Genomic DNA, 26,513 nt, shown 5'->3' on the forward strand with positions numbered 1-26,513 from the left:
TCTCCACACTTTTGAGAAAACTGGCACTTACTGAGAGTTATTTTTCTACTTCACTTCAGAAGAGATGACCTAGCAGTCATAAAACCTGCCCAGTTTTAATACCACTCCACTCAAGGAAAGGTGAAAATTCTGCCTTTTAAATTTTTTTGGTGCACATATGAAACATCCGAAGTGGCTTTGTGTATAATGCAGTGAAAATCACTCAATAAAAGCTACTGAACGTTAGACAACATCAACTCCTGCAAATAAAGATTAGTGTGGTCAACACTGTGCCATTGCTCTCAAATGCTTGTGAATCTTTTAATGCATTATAAGGTATTATATAAATGCATTTGTTGAAAGCTATAAAACAATGGAAAGCTTATTAACGTGAATAGTTTACAATCCTTTTTTGTCGTTCCACCCCTCCCCCCGAGTGAGTTTTGTCTTTCCACCCCCCCATAACAGACTGAGTTATATCCAAATGCTGCTTGCGGACAAACAAAGTGATGACTGGTTTTCCTTCTGGAACTTGCAGCATACAATAACTCAAAGCACAGAACTTACATTAACAAATATAGACAGGTTTTCACATTTTACGCTTCCAACTTTGATCAACTATAACTTATGTAAGAAAATGAAAGTTTGATCATTCAAAACCAACCTTTCTACTCTTTTCATTCGATTATACAAAGTACCACTACAAGAACAAAGTGGCCATTGTTTACACGCAAACGAAGACAGTGGATGATAATCAACTGTTTTCTCAGGAGAGGCATATATTTTCCACCAGCAGCCAAGCGATCAGGAATGGGAATCCTGACCTCCCCACCCCCACCTCAGTCTAATTATAGCTACACGATTACAACTTTGGCAGAGATCATTTCAGCTCATTATAGAACAAGAATCAAAGCAAGACCTTGCTGACCTCCAAAGCTCATTTACACACCATGTAAGTGTACTTACTAAATGAACCATGAGGGGTGCCAACAAAAACATTTTCTAAAGAACAAGATCTGTATCATTGAACCAACTGACATGATGCTGCAAAGCACACTTTTTTTCAAAAGGTTTGTCATGCATAAAGCACTGAAATGTGTTGCAGTCTGAGTGCACCTAGCTCACTTATTCAAGGCAATTGGAATCTAAATAAACTATTTCAAACAGTACCTCCTGGACAAGCTTTAGAATATACGTACATCGGTTTCCGGCCTCTGCCCATTCACTGCATTGCCTTCCATCAAGGGCTCTTCAGCCTTGGCTTCAAATTCCTGAAATGACTGGATAACGACTAAAGGTCAGCACTAGACTACATGGAATTACATGGAAAGAACCAGCCACTGTGCTGATAATTTGTGTCATATCCTACTTTAAAATAGCTTAGATCAACCTTAGAGATAATGGGAACTGCAGGTGCTGGAGAATCCGAAATAACAAAGTGTGCAAATGGATGAACACAGCAGGCCAAACAGCATCTTAGGAGCATAAAAGGTGACATTTCGGGCCTAGATCCTTCATCAGAAAAATCCCTCTTTCCCCCACTGCTGCTGTGATAAAACATCTGACAATCCTACAGCCTACCAAGTCTGCGACTGGATCTCTTCTTCTCAGTTGTCAGCTTCAGCTCCTGTCTGCTTCCTGGCCAGGGCTACTCACTCACATCTCACTTCTGGGACTAAAAGTGGCCTCCTGCTCCACTGTTGTCTTCTGGCCAACAACTGATTCCGCACAGCTCCTGGGTCTCCATTCCAATGGGAATTCCTCCAGGCTTCAAACTGCAGTCGATTTTGTTCACCACCTACACCAGTTTCCAAACTTAAGAGAATAGGCAAAGTTAGTCTGAACCTAAATTAACTAACTAACATGTAGCAGGGGCTTATGATTAACTGTCTGGTCTCGCTCCATTGTCTCTTTGCTATGCCCCGGTCAGGAACAGGATATACGCATTCTAATTAAAGTTACATAGTCTGCTAAGGTAACATTAGTTTTACCCATGTCTGACTGTATCTGCACTTTACAGCATCTGCAATTACATCTGGTGTCTCCCTCAGCTCTATCTTTGAAACATTCCTATTTCTCATCTACACATTGGTGACATCTTCTAAAACCATGTCAGCTTCCACAAACACAGTGAAAAAAAGCTATTTAAAACTCAGCAGCGCCTCTCTCAACTCCAACTCTCTCACTCTGTCAGATTGTTTAACCAATGTCCAGTACAAAATGAGCAGAAATTTCCTCAACTCAATATTGCAAAGACTCAAACAACTGTCTTTGGACCCTACCACAAACTCAAGTCCCTTGTCAATGACGCCAATCATTCTCTTGCTCAGTTGTCCAAGGCTGAACCAAAACATGTACAACTGAGTTTTCATATGTGATCCCGACATGAGCTTTCAACCACATATCCATATCACCATGTTTCACTAAACCCACCACTGTAACACCACCAGACTTCACCTCTGCCTTAGTTTGTGCACTGCTGAAATCCTCATATACATCTTGTTATTGTATTTGACTATTCGAACACATTGCTAACTGCTCTCTCATATCTCACCCTCTGTAATTGTGAAGTCATTCAAAACTCTGCCATGCATATCTAAATTCATACCAAATGATATCATCCACTCTCTGGGTTTACTGACCTACAGTTGCTCCAGGTTAAACCACGTCTCAATTTTAAAACCCCCAATCTTTCTTCATGATCTGAATCCTTTGTGTCATTAATCTCATCTAGCCCCACAAACCCCTGAGATAACTGCACACCTCTAACTCTGGTCTTTATAGCACCCCGATTATAATCATTGCAGCATTGGTGGCCATGCCAAGTTTAACTTCCCAGAAATTTTTACAGCCAAACAAAGAAGACTTTCATGTTTGTTCTGCTCTGAGATCAAAGCCAAGTGTGAAAGATTAATCCAGCTTTGACTTAAGCTCAGCTTTACCCACACTTAAAATTAAATCATCTAAATATGATGTTAAGACAAATCAAGTTGCAGGGAAAAAAAAATTACTTGGAGTGGAAATTCTGCAAAATGATCAATTGGGCAAATAAGGCAAGTTAAGGACTAACATTTTGTTTAAAGGGACAATGAAAAGGGAATAATTCCCCTTCTGCACAAACAAAACACAGACCACATACCTTTTGACCTTGTGAAACTTCCCACTCATTTTTGTTTTGGTTTCATGCAAAATGTTCGATATTTCCTTTTTCTTCTGAGGGAATGTATCCTGCACAAGTTACATTTAGTCAGAAATGATGTTTCTAGGAATGAAGCCCACTGTCAGGCAACCACTCAATGGCACTTGAGAGCAAAACTTCCATATTTTTCACGAGTGTAAACTGCTAACCTACCTCCTATTCATAGGTCAAATCCAGCCAGTTTGCTACACCCAAATTACCAGAAAGATCACCTTATAATTTAACAGAAAATAACTGCAACAGAGATCTCAGCAGTAAAACCAACTGATCCATCAGCAGAGAAGTGAATCAACAGAGTAGTGTCCGTCATTAACCAGGCAAGGCCATTCTTCAAACTTCCGCTCCAGGTATGACTAGCATCTCCCTTGCGCACAAATCATGAAATGGGACAAGATGCTTTACTGAAAAGGAATAAACAGAAAACTCCTTTAATCCTACAAAGACAAGTGAATTCTATGATGGGAATGAATCAGTTCGGTCGGGACCACAGCTCCCAAACTTTCAGCTTTGTTTTTTGCTGATATGCTTCCCAGTTTCTGTCTGCGAAGGATTCATTTGCAGGTCTTTAGGGATGAAACCAGAGCGGCACTAGGTGAATTGCTCCAGCACAGACACAATGGACCAAACAGTTGCTTCCTGTGCTGTAAATATTCTGAGATTCGACATTTCTCATAGCAACCAGCACACACAGTATGCTTCTGGTTAACCTGATCATGAAGGAGGTTTCCAGTCTCGTACAACGAAAGAAAAAGTCCTTAAGAAGCTCAACTGGGACATTTTTGAATTGATCCAAAACCTCTCGATGGCAGAAAGCAAGATGTACCCCATCCAGTGCATAATCGTCTCTCGAAATAACTCTCACTAGTGATGCTGCCTACAACTTAACTGATCAATGCTCCCACTGCTAACTCACCTTTTAATGAAGTATCTTGAGCAACTGGGTCACTGGCTCCACACTCATAACAATAAACTAAGAGACGAAAACAAAAATAAGGGAAAAAGGTGAACATAAATAAAGGGAATAGAAAAGAAGGGAGAAACAAAAGGAAGAGGAGAGAACAAGAACAGAAACAGAGTGAGAGAGCGACACAGCGAGAGAGAAACGTGCAGGAGAAAGAAAATGAGAATAAGAGTGCTAGGTATGCAAGCTCATGAGGGTAGAGAAATAAAAGTTGAGTTGTGACAGACTGCAATGGCAAGGAGGTAACATAAAAGAGAATGGACATTGTCCAATGATTCCAAGCAATAACAAGCAGAACTGTTTTGACATTTGCATCCTGAGGGCATTCTCTATAACATTTCAAAAGAGTTTTTCCTTTCAAAATAAGAAATTGGAATATGGACACCCACTGGCTAGGTTAGAATTTATTGTCCAGCCCTAATTAACCTTAAGAAGGGGTAGTGAGCTACTTGTTGAACTGCTGCAGTCATTCAGCAAAGCGACATCCATACTGCTGCTATGAATGCAGTTCCAAATTTTGAAACTACAATGAAGGAGCAGCAACATTTTTCAGCATGGTCTATGGCATGAAGGCGAGTTTGCAGATGGTGGTTTTATCACGCATCTGCTGGCCTCATCTTTACAGGTATTACAGTCTCAGGATTTGAACGTGCTGTCAGAGGAACCTTGTTGAGTTGATGCAGTGCATATTATACATAATACACAGCACTGCCATTGTACAGTTAATAAAGAAAGACACCAACCAGTGACATCTGTTAAATCTCAGGTTCTTCAAATATCAGGACAGATTTATCAATTCCCGTTGTTTTGTTTTAGTGGAGCAAAGACTCGCACCAGCGTCAAGCCTAGTGTAGGGAAAAGAGAGTAGGAATACAAGAGAAGATGATGTCATTGTCTTGGAGGACTTCTTTTTGAAATATGTGAGCTTCCTTTGTTGAGGCGACCTTATATTTGAGAAACAGCCCAGAGGGAACAGCACTTTCTAATGCATTACAAGGCTGATTTTGCGCAGGTGAAGTAGCTCCAAGAGTGGATTTGGGAGTAGCTTCCACATGTTTGTACTTGAGTGAGTGAAATCAACCTCCACCACAGTCTCCATGCACACCTGTCAACTGACAATATGCAGAGGATCAAAGACATCAGGAGCAACATCTGGTTTCCCAGAAATTTTATGCTGTTGGAGGAGATCCTTAGTTTCACGAGCCAATAAAGAGTGTAAAACTTGTGAAAACTACAAGGAATGTATTTTTTGGCAGCGACTGGTACACTTACTGTATCTCTTCAGGCCAGGATTGAGACTCAGCATCTGCTCCTCAGCATATTGAGCCTACCTGGCTGACAGACCAGTACAGTACAGTTTAAGCCTGAACGTAATCTGCTGCAGTATCTATGTTCCGCTAAGGATCATATCACTATAGAATTCTTTACTGGAAAAAAAGCTGAAGTAGTCAAACCCAAAACTAGGATCCTAAACGTAAACAAAAGAAACTGCAGAGGTATGACAGGCAAGGTGGCTGTGAAACTTCAAGTAACTTCATTAAATGGCATGTCAGTGGATAAGCAACAGTTAATATTCAAGCAACAAATACGGGCATTGCAATATTACTGTATAGTTTTGATGAACACATCTTGTCCCACGATGGCAAAGAGAGAAATTAAGGATATCATTAGGTCTAAAGAGGAGTTATATGACATGGTTAGGAAATGTGGATACCCTAAGGATTAATAAAGTTTAGAATTCAGCAAAGGAGAACCAAGCGATTGTTTAAAAGGAGAAAACTACACTGTGAGAGTAAACTTGTTCGGGGCATAAAAGCAGACTATAAGACCTTCCATACGTATGCAAAAATAAAGTATTGTGAGCAATTTTGTTGTCCGTCTTTATAAGGCAGACTTGCCAAAGAGAGAGTGCAGTGAAGATTTAACGGACTGATTCCTGGGGTGGCAGATTTGTTTTTTGTATAAAGAGGGATTAGATTGGCTAGGTCTGTATTCACTGGAGTGTAGAAGAATGAGAAGCGATCTCATTGAAATGTATGAAGTTCTGCCATAGCTGGACAGACTTGCTACGGGGATGATGTTTACTTGGATAAGGAGGCTCCAGAAGAAAAGTTATGGTCTCAGAATATGTCATAGGCTAGTTCAGACTGAGATGAGAGTAATTTCTTCAGTCAGAATGTATTTCTTCACTCACTACTATAAAAAACTGCAGGGGCCACCAAGCCAGTGAATATATTGAAGACTGAAATAGATATCTAGAGACTAAAGGTGTCGAGAGGTATGGTACAAAAGTGGGACTATGGTGTCAAAACAAAAGATCAACCATTTCAGGTTGATCGATGGCAAAATCCCAATGGGCCAAATGGCCTATTCTGCTCTTATTTTCTATGTTTGCGTGTTTCAGTATAAAAAAAATTCAAAAAATGCCTTTTGTGTTAAAAAAGTAAGAATGTCTTAGGTGAAAGGCCTAGGAGGAAAGGAAAATTAGTGCGAACACTACTGACAATGTCCCTAAGGATGCACTTATATGTCGAGACATATTGTTCTTGCTTAGCCATGGAAAATGTAGAAATTTCAAGCAGTCTTAGAGATGCTGTAATAAAAATCCTCAAGAAAAAGAGCCAGAATTTGACATGTGGCAACTACAGGGTCACACTATTTTAACTGTAGTTCAGTTTCCCTAAAAACTGCCTCCCAACAAATGTAGATGAGATCATTCTAGAGCAGCAGAGTGGCTTCCAAACTCCAGTGAAATAACTGACATAATCCAAGCAGCACAACAACTCTAGGAAAAGTGCACAGAGAAGAACATCCATTTGTGCACTGCTTTGGACCATTTCACAAAAGGCTTAGGCTTGTTGAGTAAAACTAAACTGTGACAGCAAGATGAATGCCGAGCAGAGTTCACAAATATCGCTTAACTCCTACATAACAATATGAAAGAGCAGTACTATGCAACGACTCAACAACAGACAATATCCCTTCTCCAAAACAGGCATCAAACAGGACTGCATCATTGCACCAGTGCTATTCTTAATCTTTCTTGCAGCAATTACCACTTACAGGTTCCCCCCATCTGTTTGACAATACATACCACTCCTCAAATTGATATCTATTTCTGTAACTGAACTACAGTATGCTGATAAGGCAGATGTTACAGTGAAGAAATTCGACATAGTTGACACATCCACCAAACCCTATGAGAGATAGTAGGAACTGCCGATGCTGGAGAATCTGAGACAACAAGGTGTAGAGCTGGATGAACACAGCAGGCCAAGCAGCATCAGAGGAACAGGAAAGGTGACGTTTCGGGTCCAAAATCCTTTCTCTACCAACTACTCCAAATGTAACAAATTCAACACCTTCTGTTGAAATTGACATTGAGGTAAAACCATAAGACGTAGGAGCAGATGAAGGCTATTCAGCCCATCAAGTAGATCTGAGATCATTCAATGAGATCATGGCTGATATTATTATCCTCAATTCCACCTTCTTGCTCTATCCCCGTAATCCGCAACACTTTTAATGATTAGAAATCTGTCTATTACAACCTCGAATATATTTAATGACCCAGCCTTGATGGCCCTCCGCAGTAAAGAATTCCACAGTTACATCACCCTGGCTGAGAAAAAAAACATCCATTTCCTCTCTGTCTTAGTGGACAACTCCCTACTCTGAGATTACTCCTTTTGGTCCTAGATTCTCCCACAAGGGAAACAACTTCACAGCACCCACCCTGTCAAGTCCCTGAAACATTTTATGTTTCAAAAAGGTTTCTTCTCATTCTTCTAAATTCCAATGAATACAAGCCCAAACTACTCAGCCTCTCCGCATAAGCAAATCCCTCCAAGCCTAGGATTAACCCAGCGAAATTTGTCTGGACTGCCACTACATCTCAACTTAAAATAACGGAACCATAACTGTTCACAATAATCCAGGTTTGATCTGACAGTACCTTGTGAAGTTCTAGCAAAATTCTTTAGACGTCAAACACTTTAAAATTAAGGGAAACATTCCATTTGCTTTCCCTATTACCCAGTGAACTTTGATGCTGGTGTTTCGTCTGTCTTGTACTGAGAACACCAAATAACTCAGTGTGGCAGCTTTCTGCAGTTTTTCTGCATTTAAATAATATTTAACTCTTCTAGTCTTCCCTGCAAAGTGGATAACCTCACATTTTCCCTCATTTTATTCGAGCTGCTAAGTTTTTAAGTGTTTCTGATAGATGACCTTCATGACCTATATCTTGGAAGCTACCCATCCTAAAAAGCTGACACTTACAAAAAGGTACACCACTCAATCCAACATACAAGCTCAGCCGTACATACACCATACACTCTGGTTTAAAAATCATGATAGATCCAACGTTAAACTTACAGTCCATTAGGCAGTGGTTCTCCCCAAACTTTGCAAGCTGGCTAATTCAGACACCACATCTAGTCCCCAGAACATCACCAATACAATCTTAGGAGAACTTGAACATCAAATGGGTGAACAGAAGAACAAACTTAAACATCTTTCTGGATGCAGACACACCAAGTACAGAGGTTACAATAATCTCTCATCAGCCAAGATAAAGAGGGTATTGCTATCTTATTCTTTTATTGGGAGTGGGCATTGCTGGCTGAGCAGCATTAATTGCCGAACCCTAACTCCCCTGAGAAGGTAGTAACGAGTCACCTTCTTGAAACACCGCAGTTCAAAGGGCATGTTGTCAGAATACCTAACTCAAGACTAACCAAGCAGATGTTCCACTCAGAGCTTCACCAGGGAGCCCCTTCACAAAGTAGCCAAAGGAAACCTTTTGAAGGCAATATCGAAGCCTCCAATAAGCAAATATTAACGATTTGCAACCGAATGTATTTGGAAAGGCAAGGACCGATGAAGGATAGTCAACATGGCTTTGTAAGTGGGAAATCATGTCTCAGTAACTTTTATGAGCTTTTTGATGAAGTAATGAAGAGGACTGATGAGGGCAGAACAGTGGAGGTGTTCTGTATGGACTTCAGTAAGGCATTTGACAAGGCTCTTCATGGTAGACAGGTTAGCAAGGTTAGATCACATGGAATACAGGGAGAACTAGCCATTTTGATACAAAACTGCCTCAAAGGTAGAAGACAGAGGGTGGTGGTGGAGGGTTGCTTTTCAGACTGGAGGCCTGTGACCAGCAGTGTACCACAAGGATCACTGCTGGGTCCACTGTTTTTTGTCATTTATATAAATTATCTGGGTGTGGACATAAGATGTATAGTTAGTAATTTTGCAAATGGCACCAAAATTAGATGTGTTGCGGACAGCGAAGAAGGTTACCTCACAGTAAACGGGACCTTGATCAGATGGGCCAATGGGCCAAGGAGTGACAGGTGGAGTTTAATTTAGATAAATGTGAGATAATGTATTTTGCAAATGCAGATCAGGGCAGGAATTATACACACAAAGGTAAAGCCCTGTGGAGTGCTGCTGAACAGAGCAACCTCGGAGTGCAGATTCATTATTCCTTGAAAGTGGAGTTGCAAATAGACAGGATAGTAAAGAAGGCACTTGATGTTTTGCCTTCATTGATCAGTGCATTGAGTATATGAGCTGGGATGTAATGTTGCGGCAAGTTAGAGCATTGGTTAGGTCACTTTTGGAATACTGGAAAGATACTGTGAAACTTGAAAGGGTTCAGAAAAGATGTATAAGGATGTTGCCAGGAATGGAACATTTGAGCCTGAGGGAGAAGCTGAATAGGATTGGGCTATTTTTCCTGGAGCATCAGAGGCTGAGGGGTGACCTAGTGGAGATTTATAAAACCATGAGTGCCACAGATAGGATAAATAGTCAAGGTCTTTTCTCTGGGTGGGGGGGGGGGGGGGGGGGAGGGAGAGGAGGAGGAGGAGGAGGAGGAGGTGGGGGGGTTTCCAAAACTAGAGGACATAGGCTTAAGGTGAGAGAGAAAAGATATAAAAGGGAACTAAGGAACAATTTTTCAGGTAGAGGGAGGTGAGTGGATGGAATGAGCTGCCAGAGGAAGTGCTGGAGGGTGGTATTATTACAACATTTAAAAAGCACCTGGATGGGTATATGAAGAGGGAGGGTTTGGAGGGATATGGGCCACATGCTGGCAAACGAAACCAGACTAATTTAGGATATCTGGTCAGCATGGGCGATTTGGACCAAAGCTTCTATTTCCGTGCTGTAGAGCTCTCTGGCTGTATGACCCTGTGACTTGAGGAGTAGATGCTCAAATGCAATGAAAATGAAAGCATCACAAAAAAAGGAGACAAAACCCTTCAAACCAATATGAGAAGCCACTGAGATAAAACAGCAATAGACATGGAAATACAGGACAGCTCCTTGAGGTGGCAAACTTCCACCACTTCTATTGACCAGCCACATGTACTTCTGTTGAGGGACAGCCAGGCTAAGATGGAGCACGGAAGCCATTTGTCAACCCACGTACATGTCACTCAAGCTTCAAGCATTCACCAGGAAGAATTATTCTGTAAACAAAGGACTGCTGGCAACGATTGGTCTGTACAATGGAGCTACTCAATCATCTACTTGTTTTTAACTAGTTAAGCACTTTAGATGACTGACAACTAGCGATTCATAAAAGTAGCTGTAATCAGGAACAGTTGAATACGTCACATGCAACTGTCGAGGTCTTCAAACTCAGGAACAAACACTTCGGCGGCAATTTTTTAATGAAATGGGTGAATTTGCTCGTATCAACTTCATTTCCTAGACAACTTCTCACTCGCTGCTTCATGATAATAAGTGAACAAATTTGCAGAGGCCAGTCATTCCTACTAACAATATGGAACTTTACATGTCACGGCCTAGTCGGTGGAAAGCTATTGGAGGACACTGCAGCAGCTCAGAGTGAGTGTAAACCTGCTGGAGCTCGGGAATTGCAGCCTAGTCAGAGGGAAGCTGTTGGAGGATGAAGCAGCAGCACAGAGTGAGTGTAAACCTGCTGGGGCTCGGGGATTGCAGCCTAGTCAGCGGGAAGCTGTCGGAGGATGGGGCAGCAGCACAGAGTGAGTATAAACCTAGTGGAGCTCGGGGATTGCGGCCTAGTCGGCAGGGAGCCATCAGAGGAGGGAGCAGCAGCACAGAGTGAGTATAAACCTACTGGAGCTCAGGGATTGCGGCCTAGTCAGCAGGAAGCTGTCGGAGGATGGGGCACCAGCACAGAGTGAGTATAAACCTACTGGAGCTCGGGGATTGCGGCCTAGTCGGCAGGGAGCCATCAGAGGATGGAGCAGCAGCACAGAGTGAGTATAAACCTTTTGGAGCTCGGGGATTGCGGCCTAGTCAGCAGGGAGCCATCAGAGGATGGAGCAGCAGCACAGAGTGAGAGTAAACCTACTGGAGCTCGGGGATTGCGGCCTAGTCAGCAGGGAGCCATCAGAGGATGGAGCAGCAAGTTCGGGGCGCTGTAGCTGCAAAAAACCTGGAGTGGACATCGCAGGCAACCTGTGACCTGATTGGTTGGTAGGAAATCTGCACTAGATCTGAAAAAGGGCACAGCAAAGAAGTACCAATACATTTAATTGACTTGTTATAAAAAATTATCTAAATTAATGAAGTAATTACCTAAATAGGAATGGCTGGACAGATGATGTGCTGTAGCTGTACTGTGTGGGAGTTGGTCGGTCCCATGGTGAACTGCGGTGACCACACCTGCAGCAAGTGTTGGTTGCTCGAGGAACTTGGGCTCAGAGTTGTTTCAGATGCTGTGGCACATCCGGGAGGGATAGAAGTACCTGGACACTGTGTTTCAGGAGGCAGTCACACCCTGGTAAATTAAGTACTTCAAATTTGGTCAAGGGCCAGGGACAGTAGGGTGCGAGTGTAAGCAAGGCAGGTAGAGGGATCCTGCAGTCAGGGCAGAGGAGACTTAGCTCCTGACCTTCTCCAACAGGTACGAGGTAATTTCTTCCTATGTGGATGAGGAAAAGGGTTGAAGGGAGGATGAACCAACTGACCACTGCACCGTGGCACGGGGGGGCCATTCAAGAGGGGGAACAAAAAGACAAGTGGTAGTTGTAGGGGTATAATTAGGGGAATAGATAGTATCTTTTGTAAGCAGGATCGAGAGTCTTGCTGGTGTGTTGCCTGCCCAGTGCTGGGGTAAAGGATATCTCTGACTGGTCTGAAAGAATACTGGAGCGGGAGGAGGATGACCCAGTTGTTGTGGTCCATGTCGGAACAAACAACATAAGCAAGACGATGAAAGAGGGCCTTTTCAGGGGTTATCAGGAGCTAGGAACCAAATTAAAGAGCAGGTCCTCAAGGGTTTTCATCTCTGAATACTGCCTGAGCTATGTGCTAACTGGCACAGGGAAATGACAATAAGGGAAGTAAACAAATAGCTAAAAGACTGGAGTGGGAACGAGGGGTTCCTTTTCATGAGACACAGTATCAGTATTGGAACAAGAGGGATCTGTATGCTGGGATGGTCTCCAAGCTGAACCAAGCTGGGACCAATATTCCAGTGAAAAGGGTAAGTAGGCTGGTCAAAAGGACTTTAAACGAAAAAATAGGGGGGAAGGGAAGAGTAAAATTTACCCCAGTGGCAAACAAAGCAACAAGCTAACATTTGTAGGGGTAAATTTCATGTGTGGAAAAATGTGAAAAAAATGATGGGAGAGGAGAACTCAAAAGAGGTTATTAAAGTCTCCAGCACAAATTGGACTGTATCTGGAAAGGGTTGCAAATCAAACTTCAAGCACACTGGATAAATGAGTGACAATGAGAAGGGGGACAGTTAACACAGACCTGAAGGTGTTATATCTGTATAAGGAATAAGGTAAATGAGCTTGTGGCGCTGGTCAAAATTGGCAAGTATGGTGTGGTGGGCATCACGGAGATGTGGCTGCAAGGGGATCAGGATTGGGAGCTGAATATCCAAGGATATACATCCTATCGAAAAGATAGGCAGGTGGGCTGAGTGGGTGGGGTGGCCTCATTTGTAAGAAATGAAATTAAATCAATAGTAAGAAATGAGGTAGGGTCAGATGGTGTAGAACCTGTGTGAGTAGAATTAAGGAAGAGCAAAGGTACAAACACCATAGTTGGAGTTATGTACAGGCCTCCAAACAGTGGTCAGGAGCGGGGGTGCATGATACACCAGGAGATAGAAAAGGTGTGTAAGAAAGGCAAAGTTATGGTGATCATGGGGGATCTTAATATGCAGGCGGACTGGGAAAATCAGGTTGGTAGTGGACTGCAAGACAAGGAATTTGTGGAAAGCCTTATGAGATGGCTTCTTGGAGCAGCTTGTGGTGGAACCCATGAAGGAACAGGCAATACTGGATTTAGTGTTGTGCAGTGAGGCAGACTTGATAAGGGAGCTTAAGGTGAGGGAACCCGTAGAAGTCAGCGACTACAATGTGATTGAATTTACTCTAAAGTTTGAGAGGGAGAAGATAGAATCAGTCGTAATGGTACTACAACTGAATAAAGGCAACTGCAGTGGTGTGAGGGAGGAGCTGGAGGAGAACTGACTGGGAGAGGAGCCGAGCAGGAAAGATAGCAGAACAGTAATGGTGGCAGTTTCCAGGAGTAATTCAGGAGACACAGCAAAAATTCATCCCTCGGAAAAAGAAGCATGGTACAGGAAGGTTGAGGCAAACATGGCTGATAAGGGAATTCAGGGATAGCATAAAAGCAAAAGAAAAACATGCAGAATGTGGCAAAGAGCAGTGGGAAGTCAGTGGATTGGAAAGCTTGCTAAAACCAACAGAGGGCAACAAAAAACGAAATAGGAGGGAGAAGATTAAATATGAACATAAGATAGCTAGCAATATAAATGAAGATTGCAAGTTTCTTTGAATATATAAAGGGTAAATGAGAGGCAAAAGTGGATATTAGACTGCTGGAAAATGATGCTGGAGAGATAGCATTGGTGATCAAGGAAATGGCTAAGGTACTGAATAATTACTTTGCGTCAGTCTTCACAGTGGAAGACACGAGTAATATCCAAAAAAATTCAAGGCAGACAAGGGACAAAGATGAATATGGTGGCCAAAACCAAGGAGAAGGTGCTAGAAAAACTGAATGGCCTGAAGGTGGATAAATTGCCTGGACCAGATGGACTACACCCCAGCGTTCTCAAGGAGATAGCTGAAGAGATAGTGGAGGCATTAGTGGCGATCTTTCAGGAATCGCTAGAGTCCGGGAGAGTCCCAGAGGACTGGAAGATATCTAACATGACACCCCTGTTTAAAAATGGAGTAAGGCAAAAGATGGAAAATTACAGGGCGATTAGTCTAACCTTGATCGTGGGTAAGATTTTAGAATCCATTGTGAAGGATGAGATTTCTGAATACTTGGAAGTGCATGGTAAAATAGGGCAGAGTCAGCATGCCTTCATCAAGGGGAGGTCATGCCTGACAAATCCTCAAAGAATTCTGACAGATGTAACAAGCTGGTTAGATCAAGGAGAGCCAATGGATGTTGGCTTCAAGAAGGCCTTTGACAGGGTGCCTCACAGGAAGCTGCTCAGTAAGATAAGGGCTCACAGTGTTAGAGGCAAGGTGCTAGCATGGATAGAAGATTGGCAGTCTGGCAAAAGACAGACCATGGATATAAAAGGGTCTTTCTCAGGATGGCAGCTGGTGACAAGTAGAGTTCCACAAGGGTCACTTTTCACTTTATACATTAAGAATCTAGATGAAGGAACTGAGGGCATTCTGGCGAAGTTTAAAGATGATCCCAAGATAGTTAGAGGGGCAGGTAGTATTGAGGAGGCAGGGAAGCTGCAGAAGAATTTGGACAGGTTGGGAGAGTGGCAAGGAAGTGGCAGATGGAGTACAACATGGGAAAGTGTAAGGTCATGCAATTTGGTAAGAAGAATAGAAGAATGGACTATCTTCTAAAAGGGGAGAAAATTCAGAAATCTTAAGTGCAAAGAGACTTGGGCGTACTTGTCCAGGATTCTCTCAAGATAAGCTTGCAGGTTGAGTCACTAGTCAGGAAGGCAAATAAAATGCTGGCACTTATTTTGAGAGGGCTTGAATGTAAAAACAGGGATGTACTTCTGAAGATGTGTAAGGTTCTGGTCAGGCCACACTTGGATGTTTGTGTACAGTTTTGGGCCTCATATCTCAGGAAGGATGTGCTGGCCCTGGAGGGGGTTCAGAGGAGGTTCATAAGAAGGGTCCCAGGAATGAAATGTTTAACATATGAGGCATGTTTGAAGACTCTGGTTCTATACACAATGGAGTTTAGAAGGATGAGGGGGGATCTAATTGAAACTTACAGAACACTGTATGGCCCGGGCAGAGTGGATGTTGGGAAGATGTATGGATCAGTAGGAGAGACTAGGACTGAGGACACAGCCATAGAATAAAGGAAAGACCCTTCAGAATTGAGATAAGTAGAAAATTCTTCAGCCAGAGAGCTGTAAATCGATGGAACTCACTGCCTGAGAAATCTGTGGAGGCCAGGTCATTGAGTATATTTAAGACAGAGATAGATAGGTTCTTGATTGTCAGGGGGATCAAGGGTTATGGGGAGAAAGCAGGAGAATGGGGTTGAGAAGCTTATCAGCCATGATTTGAAAGCGGGACAGACTTGATGGGCTAAATGGCCTAATGTCTGCTGCTATGACTTATGGTCTTATACTTTCATTTCATAATGTGAGCTGTCCAAAAGCAGACAGGTTGCATTTCTGGAGAGGCCTGAAACGTCAGCTTTCCTGCTCCTAAGATGCTGCTTGGCCTGCTGTGTTCCCCCAGCTCCACATCTTGTTATCTAAGTTGCATTTTGGAAGTGGGAGAAGAGAACGTTATATCCTACAACACTCGGGAAACAAACAAAAAAAAAGCCCTACTTTTGCATCCACTGTCACTGAAAAACACTGCAGACATCTGCAGGAATTTACAGAGCTTTAGGGATTTCTGGCTTTGCATTCCAACAACAGCACAAAGAAAGGAAAATCAAACTGAGGCAAATTCCACAGAAGAGTTATTTCCTATTGTTTGAGGCTGGGGCTTTCTCCTTTTTGTTTTGTATCCTGCTTCTAAATCTAACATATCAAATACTGCCTCAGGCAGTCATGTTCACCTGGTCACACCAGTTTGAATCAAACCCTTTCAATGTTTAAGTTAACTGGCTTCAAATCACAGTAGCTAAACTGCAGTAATCATCCACAGAAATTCTTTCAGTTCCACAACATTTTGAAAGCATCAATAGGTGATGGAACAAAGGCCAAACACTCTTCAGAAATTAAATCAAACTAAATAAATATTTCACCACAAAATGAACACTATCTTCCCTCTAAATGACCTTGTGCCATAACTAATATGAAATGAATATCGTTCCACCAGATTTCTGAATTACAAATTCATGGATGGGATTAAAAGAAGATCTTCATCAATAGTTCACAAACCATTCCGGTATGGTTTCAGCCCCAGCACCAGTCTAGTTACCATTTTCAGTCACCAAGCTAATAAGTAATTTGAACTGCATGGTGTATCACTCGATAACCTTTATAGAGTTAGTTACAATGCGCCCATTGTTTCAGGCACAACAATTAAAGACAAGATAAGTTAATGTTAATTAACATCAAATGGTAGGGAAAATAACAGATATCCCTACAAAGGAAAGAATAAAAGAATATCTAGGAAAAAAGTAGCATGGATTTCAAAAGGGGAAATCTAGCCTGACCAACTTGATTGAAGTTTTTGAAGAGAGTGGACAACGACAATGCACAAGACATTACTTATGTGGGTTTTTCAAAGGCCTTCAATAATTCATCCCATAATGGACAATGAAACAGGTCACAAAACATGAAGTCAAAAGACAAATCAGAAAATGGATTATGAACTAGCTTCCAGGCAGAGATCAGAACATCTGTGCAAAGAGTGACTGAAGACGGGATGTCATGTTCCAAAGGGATCTGTGTTAGAACCACGATTATTCAAAAAAATTACATTCGTGATTCGAGCTTTGGAATCCAAAATGAAATTTCAAATTTTTCAGATTTTACCAAATTAGTACCCATGGAGAATAGTCAAAAGTCAGGGGGATTGTAAAAAATTACAGGATGTTAACAAACTTGATAAAATTGCAAGTAATTGTCAAGTTTAATACTGATTTACACGAAGGAAGACATTTTGGTAGGAAGGAGAGGTGACATATTACGTGGGGCGGTGCAGATTAAAATCGGTAAGAGGATCAAACTGAACAGAGCATAATTAAATCAATAACTAAAAATCGCACCCCCCACTAGGAAGGCCATAAAGACAAGCTAACAAATCACCAGGATTTATTTCTCTAGGGAGAGAACGGAAAAGTAGGGAAACTGTGCTAAATCAGTAACAAACTCTGGTTACTTTACTCTTAATGCAGTTCTTGTCATTGAGTTACAAAATGGAGGTGCAGACACTGGCAAGGTGCAAGGAAGTTTAAAAAGCACAATACATGTTTATTTACATCACAAGACGATTGATAGGTTGGGACCCTTTTCCCTTGAAAAAAGGAAGCCGAGCCGATACATAGCTTTCATATTCTGAAAGGTTTTGATCAAGTGAATAAAGAGAAATTGTTTCCTCTTGTGAGAAGCCAGACAAGTGTACTACAAATAACTATATCCTGTAGTTGAAAAATATGCCATATAAATGCAAGGCACATACTTTTGTTCAGCATAGTGGTGTCAGCGAACACATTAGGCATTCTGAAGTTTCAAGATTGAAAGATTCAGTGCGGTCTGCAGATTTCTGTTTGGCAATCATCAAATTTTGATTTTCCCTCAAAATGATGTACTTCAAAAAAACATCAACTGCAGTGATGGTCATGTCCTGAATTAGGTTAGTAATACAGGTTCATATTTTCCTATGGCCAGAGAGACATTTCTGCAACATGGATGTGAGTTGTCCATCGAGATCCTAGGAATCTCTGATTTAGCACACCCGAGGAAAATAAGATTTTGGTAGTCAGTTCCCCTACACCTGGAACCTTTCAAATGTATCCATTTAAAATCTCAGAATTGACAGGGTTATGCTTCAGTTAATAATTAGACGGGAAAGGTGAGATGATTTAGTAACTTCATGTCACAAACCCGGCACAAACAGGCCACAACACCAATTACCATGATCCCCCAACTGCGCTACCCCACTCTCACACACACACACACACACACACACACACACACACACACACACACACACACACACACACACACACACACACACACACACACACGGAGGGTCCACACCTGCAGACTGGTGTGCTGCACACTGACTTCCATTCCCACCCGCCAGCCAACTTCAGGGGTCCATGCAGCAAAATAAATTTTGAGGGAAGGCAGCTTACAACATACAGAATCTGTCTCAGCACCCCTCTCTCCCTGCTGAGACACCGACACTAATCCACAGCCCTCGAGACGTGACTCTCCTGCTACTTTTCAGCGATCCATGACACAACATCCACTGCCCCGGCATCAAGCACTGTGCCCTCCGCTGCTTTCTCAACATCCGCTGAACACCTGAACCCAATAACCTCCACCCACCTCTAAACACTCCATCATTTACCTGACTTCTGTCACAAGTGGCTCCCTGTGTAAAATCACAGAAAACAGCCCTAACTGCTGTGAAAGAGGGGCATGGCTTGACTACCCTGCACTACAAGGGAGCCGACAGAGTTAAAGGACACTCCACATCTCTGGAGCAACAAGAATCAAGAAATCTCCTGTTAGAAATGAGGTGCTCATTCTTAACATAAAAAGAAAGAGCGCAGTGTTAATCTGAGTGTGGGTGCCATTCCTCAGAAAATCGGGAAGGAGAAAATTGGATCATCTTGCACTGACAATTCACATTGACGAAAATGTACGCACTTATGCTGTCAAGATGTGGGTAAACTATCTGCAACGAGCTTAATGGAGAATTAATTTGTAATTTCAACAAGACCTCAAAAATAGCAGTGAAGCCAAATGCAATGTGTTGTCTACACCAAGTAAACAGGAGAATCACAAGTGAGTTCAAAAATTTGCAACTGAAGCTACTTTTTCCTTTTCCTGAATTTGCAGGCCAATTTGTGTGAAAATAACTGCTTATGTTGTCAATATGCCACAATTTATCTACAATGATCTGAGCTATTATAATTGAACTTAAACTTTAGTGTTGTCTGTGACTCATTTACATAAACTGACATCACACAAAATCCTCTTTGACAGTATGAAACAAGTAAAAGCAAGGAGATTTTAAGTGTATAAACAGCAGTGTGCAATCGTCAGTTTCAATGTACACATTTGTACAAAATTGAAGACAAATTCAACTCACTGAAAACATACTCTCCAAATGTCAATAATGCTTCAGCAATCTTTATGTGAAAGCCAACAGAACACTCTGTATGAAAACAGTAATCACACTAAATATTCTTGATTTATAGAGTGACAGAAATAATGTGAATTTCTGTGTACCAAATTAAGTCAACTTTTGCTTACAACATTCTGCTTAAAAAAAATAGCATTCATGGTATTTCCAGCATTCTAGCTATAAAAGTAGCTCCAACACATATCTGATTTTATTTCCCCTGTTTGGCTGTAAATGCTGTTTGAATCTAAGCTGGCACTGCTCCAAATTACTCCACATCAAAAACATGCAACAGCACATCACGTTTTATAACCTTGTAAAATTAGGAATCTTACATATTCAATGTGTGGTTCTACCACAACAGTTTTCACACCAGTGCACTTAAGAGTGTATCTATCAAAAAATATTTGTGGCAGCAATATCAAAGTATCAAATTTGTAGAAACAGAAAGAACTGCAGATGCTGTAAATCAGGAACAAAATACAAAAGTTGCTGGAAAAGCTCAGCAGATCTGGCAGCATCTGTAAAGAAAAATCAGAGTTAATGTTTCAGGTCCGGAGACCTTTTCTCTGACCTGCTGAGCTTTTCCAAAAACTTCTGGTTTTGATCAAATTAGTACTCCCCTCACACATTCCACCTCCCAAAAACACACACACACACACAAATACTCAGGATATTTTATACCAACTCAGGGTCGCAATTTAATGCAGCATTACTGGCAGAGCAGAAGATATCAGGATTACATTGTCACAGCAAAAAATACCCATCACTCTTTTCAGAATACATTTCTGAATGGCCAGTGCAAAAACTTGGAATGTAAAATGATAATGTAATTATTTCAATGCAAAACCAGCTCTGTACCAAACTTCCAAGAAGATGGGCAAGACCAAGGCACACCATGGAAAACGGAACAAAAACAGAAATTGCTGCAGAAACTCAGCAGGCCTAGCAGCAGCTGTGAAGAAAAAGCAAGGTCCATATTTCCAAGAAGGGTCACTGAGCTCGAAATATTGGCTTTGCTTTCTCTCCACAGATGCTGTGAGACCTGCTGAGTTTCTGCAGCAATTTCTGCTTCTGTTTCAGGTTGTCAGCGTCCCCAGTTCTTTATTTTATTTCCATGGAAAACAAAGGTGTTGATGACCGACTTTATACCAAATCCTTCCACTGTTAATGCCCAGTCAGGGGATATATTACTTAGTCCAGGTCTACCTTGATGTTAGGACAAAGAAATGTTGTGCATGTATATTTTACATTGCTTCAATGAATCAAGATCATTTTCATTGTGTTAGCTGTAAAATGCAAAATTTTCATTCAATGGTAGATTTAATTAAAATTACGCCACAAAAAATCTTGTTTGGTATTCATTTGCCATCAAAAAGTCTAGAAAGTTCAGTGATGAGCTGCTACATTCACTTGACATTTGAAAGTCTAGCTCTACAGCTGCACCACAATTCATCTACCCCTCGTCATCTCACAGCCACCCCCAGCTCTGCTCCCCATTTCCACTCTGTCCAATCTCACTTGGCAAATTCTTGGGGCATTTGATACTATGATTCTCCCTTTCAAAGAGAATGTTGAACCTTTGCAATACATGGCCACTTTTTTAGAGTGCATCTCTAAAGATCTTCAAAACGCATTTGTTTTGAACAAAGATTGTGGTGATTTTTACTAAAAAGGCAATTAATTGATCACAAAGTCAATGCAAGTCAAGTCAATGTGGTCATCTGGTTGTTTTTGTTTGCCCAAGGGGATTAGATTAGATTCCCTACAGTGTGGAAACAGGCCCTCCTGCCCAACAAGTCCACACTACCTCTTGGAGCATCCCACCCAGACCCATTCCCCCTATAACCCACACACCCGCTGAACACTTTGGGCAATTTAGCATGGTCAATCCACCTAGCCTGCATGTCTTTGGACTGTGGGGGGGAAGCCGGAAAACCCAGAGAAAACGCACGCAGACACGGAGAGAATGTGGGACAGGAGAGAAATACTCCACACCTCCCTCTCCAATGCACACCTCCCTCCACAACCTTTCAGCCTCGATTTTCTTACTGACTTTTTTTCTCTTTCCAAATACTCGTGGAGGCAGGAAATATCTGATCATGATTCTCCTGTCAGCATGATTGTGCAAAAGGCTAGTGGACAGTCGGCCTTTCCTGCACATCATTTTCATCTGATCACACATTAAATATACCTAAAGGTGCTGGTAGTGAAAGGTTTAGCTCCTTCCCAGTGAGGAGACCTTGACTACATTCTGATTCAATGTTCAAGACAAGAGAATCCTTCATGGTCAGGAAATTAAAGTCAACATATACAAATTGACAAATAAAGCTGGTCTTTATGGTGTTTGATATCAATGGATAAAAAATAGTTTATTTTATTTGCACATGGCATCACTGGCAAGGCCAATATTTATTGCCCAGTTAAGAATCAACCACGTTGCTGTGGGTCTGGAGTCACATGTTGGCCAGACCAGGTAAGGATGGTGGATCTTTTTCCCAAAAATACATTAGTGAACCAGACAGGTTTTCTTAACAGCTGTCACACAGCTGCCGTTAGGTTAGATCTTTTTTAATTCTAGATTATTTTTAATTAATTCAAATTTCATCATCTGGCATGGTGGTATTAAATCCCACTATTTTGGTATTAAATCCATCTGCTTAGAAAATTAGCCTAGTATTATGTATTACTTGTCCAGTAACTCTGCCATTAGACCACCAACTCCCTGAAAATCTAAAACAATGTCCAATCACATAATAATGGAACAAAGTATATGGTCAACTCAGCTGAAGGAAGATACTAAAGATGAATGAAGCATGAGCATGTCAAATGTGTCTCCTATTGAATCCCAAAAAAGATTTTTTTTGGTCAATAAGGGGCATTTTTTAAAAAAAAATCTCATTTAATCCCTCTTTTTAATAAGTGATGAAAACATGACTCATAAACTACCTCAAACTCGGTCACCAACATATTATTAACCTTTTGCCCTCGCCAGAAAGACAGCATCAATCCCATCAATATAATAAAATGTGAGGCTGGATGAACACAGCAGTGCTCCTGAGATGCTGCTTGGCCTGCTGTGTTCATCCAGCCTCACATTTTATTATCTTGGAATTCTCCAGCATCTGCAGTTCCCATTATCTCTGATACTATCAATCCCATCAATGTATATTTGGTGAAATAAATTCTAGAGTTCCCAAGAGGGCAGGGGGTTAAGAGCAGTTACAGAGTGGAAACACTTCCCTCCCAGGCCAGTAAAAAAAAAGGCAAAATTATATATATCGAATTTAAGGCATGGCTTGATCTACACACAAAACTTAACAAGGCATCCTGCTAACAGGCTGCCCGTGTTTAAGCTGTAGGCAAACAGGAGTTATCCCTGCCCCCTCTCGTCGAACATTCGATACGAGTATGTGTATTCCATTGTGGGAATGAAGTCCAGTCATTCTGGAAATGTGCAACAGCACTTCGATGCAAAAAAAAGTGCTTCCTGAACCAGTAACGTTTCCATTACGCCTTCCAATTTCTCCCCCACTCCCAAAAGTGAGCCACAACTCAGCGACAATTCAAAAAAATACACAATCCGCTGCTTTTTGGAAGCACTTGCCATTAAATATAACTTCTCTTTCTTTCTTCCAAGTAATCGTTTATTCAGGATTTTTGAAAAGCTGCCACCTATGTGTTTGACTGATTTCAATCCAGTTGCCCGCAGTTTCCAGGTCAGGCACAAAACATTACTTTTGTTTTCACCAAACAGAAAGCGGGTTCACTTGGTCAATAGGTCGATTCGGAGTGAATAGAGAGAAGTGATTAACTCCAAGCGACCTCTGGCAGGCGGCCATGGACGAGATTTTGTATTTGCAGCGAAATCTAAATAGTCACATGCAAGGTTTTCCCTTTTGTTTGCCTCCTGATTTAAAATGTGGCTTCAGATCATAGGATACCACCTCAAATAGCTCCCCAGTCATCCAGATGTGCCGTGCCTATATTTTCCACTCAACAATACGTCTGGCTCGGTTTTAGCACATCCCATTTATCAGCAGCTCTTCGGCAACAGTTTGCATTCCACCAGCTTCCTCGCAAACTAAAATCTGTTAAACGCTTTAAGTACTGACAGTTAGGTGCACGGCTCCGGTTAGAGCGAAAGACAGAAACCTCCCAATCTACAGAATGCACCGACCTCTGCAAAATCAGAAAGACAATCCACAGATGCAAGAGGGACAGAAAAAAGTCTACAATCTCGGAGAAATGTTTTCAAACTAACTTCAGCGTTGAATGAGCAAACATACACAATGTTTGCACACCGACCCCTCAACAGCAAGCATCAATCGAGCAGAGTGGCTCGGATTTGCTGCTGCGTCTGCTCTCTCAAGGCGACGGCTGCAAAGTCGGTCAGCGCCGAGCCTGCAAGCCCGTGTTTATGGGTGTGTTTAAGACATACTTACAAGATAGTCGTCTGCGGGGAGACAGCAGGTATGTGCTCCAGCGTGAGATGCATGCACCTCACCGTAGTGCGGAAACAAAGGCACCGGCTCGGGCAAGCAGCGCTGCGCGTTGGAAAGGCGGCCACGAAGAGCCATGCTACTGCCAGGAAAAGACAGCGGAGTTTCCAGCGCATCGCAGCAGCCGCTCAGCCTCTGGGTGAACGCTCGCTTTTGCAGTGGGTGCAGCGGCAGAAACAGGAGAGTCGGTAGCTGAGACTCAGCGGAACAAACAGCAGCCGCGACCACTCAACCGAACCCGGCACCCCCGGGCATTGTGATGTCACCCGATTGACAGCCAAGGCCGGCGAGCCTCCTCGCCGGAGGTAACAGCCCGCCCACCGAATACCCAATCGGAGATGCGGGGAATTGCCAGCACGTTGGGTTGTCTGTCAGGGTTTTTGCAACATTTCTGCTGCAGAGGGGACCTCCATTCCTGAGAGGTTAAAGCGCATCAAGGCTTGTATGCTTTCCCCTCTCTCCGTTTGTCTAACTTCTCTTCGAAAAAATAAAACTTGCAAGTTCTCAACCTTTACTGCGGAGTTCTTGGAAATGCACTGTTTTTTTTTGTTTCCTTGCCCTGTCATTGAGAAACTGAAAGCCCAAAAGTTTTGTTTCGCGATTCTAAGTGCACCAGTTTCTTTTTGAGAGGTTTGTCGGGTGGTCAGATCAGGGAGGGACATGCAGTGGCTATAGTAGAGATGGGACCATCGGATAGCCTATGTCCAAGACTTGGGAGGGCATGGTGTGGGTGTGGGCGAGGATGGCAGACTGAACTGTACAGATAGAGCAGAGAATAGGACTCAAGGGGATTTTAGTAGGAGGACAGCGATGTATGGACTGATTCAATACCTCTGTTCAGACCAATGAATGGTGCAAGAGATATAGAAACGGTCAAATATTTAGGCGGTACTAAGCCGTACAATTTAGTTTCAAAAGTACGAATTATACATTGAGTAAAAGAAAGCTGAAAGAGAGAGACTTACAGGCAGAAGCTGAAAAAGCATTCATCAACTAGTGAAGATATCATAAAAGCGAATTTAATACCGTGTTCTATATGAAGAAGTAGCTCCCGTAAAAGTTGAAATGTAGTAGTGAGGAGATAGAAATCTTTGCTGGGGTTTCTTTGGAGCTCTGTGCAATATGAACAGTTTAAGTTTTTTTTCTGAAGAAGGTTATCAACCCGAAACGTCAACTTTCCTGCTTCTCTGATGCTGCTTGACCTGCTGTGTTCATCCAGCTTCACACCGTGTTACCTCACTTTGAGTTAATTAGCTGTTTGTGTCTTATAACTTGTATGTAAGGCACTCACTGAGATGTTTTGACCTGGAATTTGGAGGAAGGATTTAATTTGGAGAGCAGCTCCAAAACATTGTTCAAATGAGGTTTTTGAAAGTTGACAGGAGATGATAGGAGATAGCGATGCTGTGATTCTGCCTCATTATTACAGCAGTGAAGCGCAATAACAGGAACTGGTAACTGGCCAGTGACTGAGAATACAACATTTGATACGAAAGCACCAAGATCTTTCAAAGCATTCACAGAAATAAAAACAGACATAAAAGTGGAAGTCAGGAGAATTAAAACAAACCGAATTGCATTTATATAGCATCAGAATATGCACCCAAACATTTTACAGCCAATAAATTAAATGTGAAGTTTAGCCAAATGATCTAGAGAAACGTCTAGCAGTTTTATACACAACAGGGAGATAAACTCATATTTGTTTTATTGATGGGGTTAGAGAGAGAAATGTTGATGAGTGCACAAAACAGGAAACTTTGGAAGCAGAGCAGATTTGTGCAGGTTTTTTAATACCCTGCAATGCAGTGATAATAGATAGGACAATAAAACTTGTTGGAAGAAAAAAGTGCACCTTAGGAAGAAAGGCAGAATAAGGTCTCAAGAGACTTAAATGGACAGAGTGAATTTGAAGTTGATCCATGAAGGATTAAAAGTTAATCTTTAGTGTGATACGTTATATTTCTCCATCCATGAAATCATAAAGTCAGTGATTTGGTTTTGATTTATTATTGTCACATTCTGAGATACAGTGAACAGTATTGTTTTGCATATAGTCAGACAAATTGTACCTTAATAAGTACACCATGGTAATGGAACACAAGGTAAAATGTACTGTTACAGCTACAGACAAGGTGCAATGAAAGATTAACTTTAGTATGTGAGAGGCCCATTCATAAGTTTGATAACAGCTGGGAAGAAGCTGTTCTTGAATCTGTTGGTATGTGTTTTCAAACTGTTGTATCTTCTGCCTGATGGAAGAAGTTGGAAGAGAGTATAACCCAGGATGGGAGGGGTCTTTGATTATGTTGGCTGCTTTCCCAAGGCAGCAGGAAATGTAGATGGAGCTAATGAAAGGAAGACCGGTTTCCATGGCAGAGTGGGCAGCATTCACAACTCTCTGTAATTTCCTGTGGTACTGAGCAGAGCAATTGCTGCACTGAGTTGTGATGCATCCAGATAGGATGCTTTCTATGATGCATCTATAAAAATTGGTAAGAGTTATTGTTGACATGCTGAATTTTCTGAGCATTCTGAGGAAGTAGAGACATTGATGTGCTTTC

At 41.9% G+C, this 26,513-nt stretch overlaps 1 protein-coding gene across 2 annotated transcripts in view; it reads right to left on the reverse strand.

Moving 5' to 3' along the window:
• The window catches only part of LOC125452501 (peroxidasin homolog), a 243,236-nt gene extending 219,016 nt beyond the window's left edge, over positions 1-24,220 (reverse strand). For both annotated transcript variants that reach the window (XM_048531013.2, XM_048531012.2), the window contains exon 1: positions 23,893-24,220. In XM_048531013.2, coding sequence (XP_048386970.2) covers positions 23,893-24,065 — 173 coding nt within the window. In that variant the 5' untranslated portion in view covers positions 24,066-24,220. The remainder of the gene's footprint in view (positions 1-23,892) is intronic.
• Positions 24,221-26,513: the final 2,293 nt, after the last annotated feature.

Source organism: Stegostoma tigrinum, chromosome 4, assembly GCF_030684315.1.
Source record: "Stegostoma tigrinum isolate sSteTig4 chromosome 4, sSteTig4.hap1, whole genome shotgun sequence".
NCBI lineage: Eukaryota > Metazoa > Chordata > Chondrichthyes > Orectolobiformes > Stegostomatidae > Stegostoma > Stegostoma tigrinum.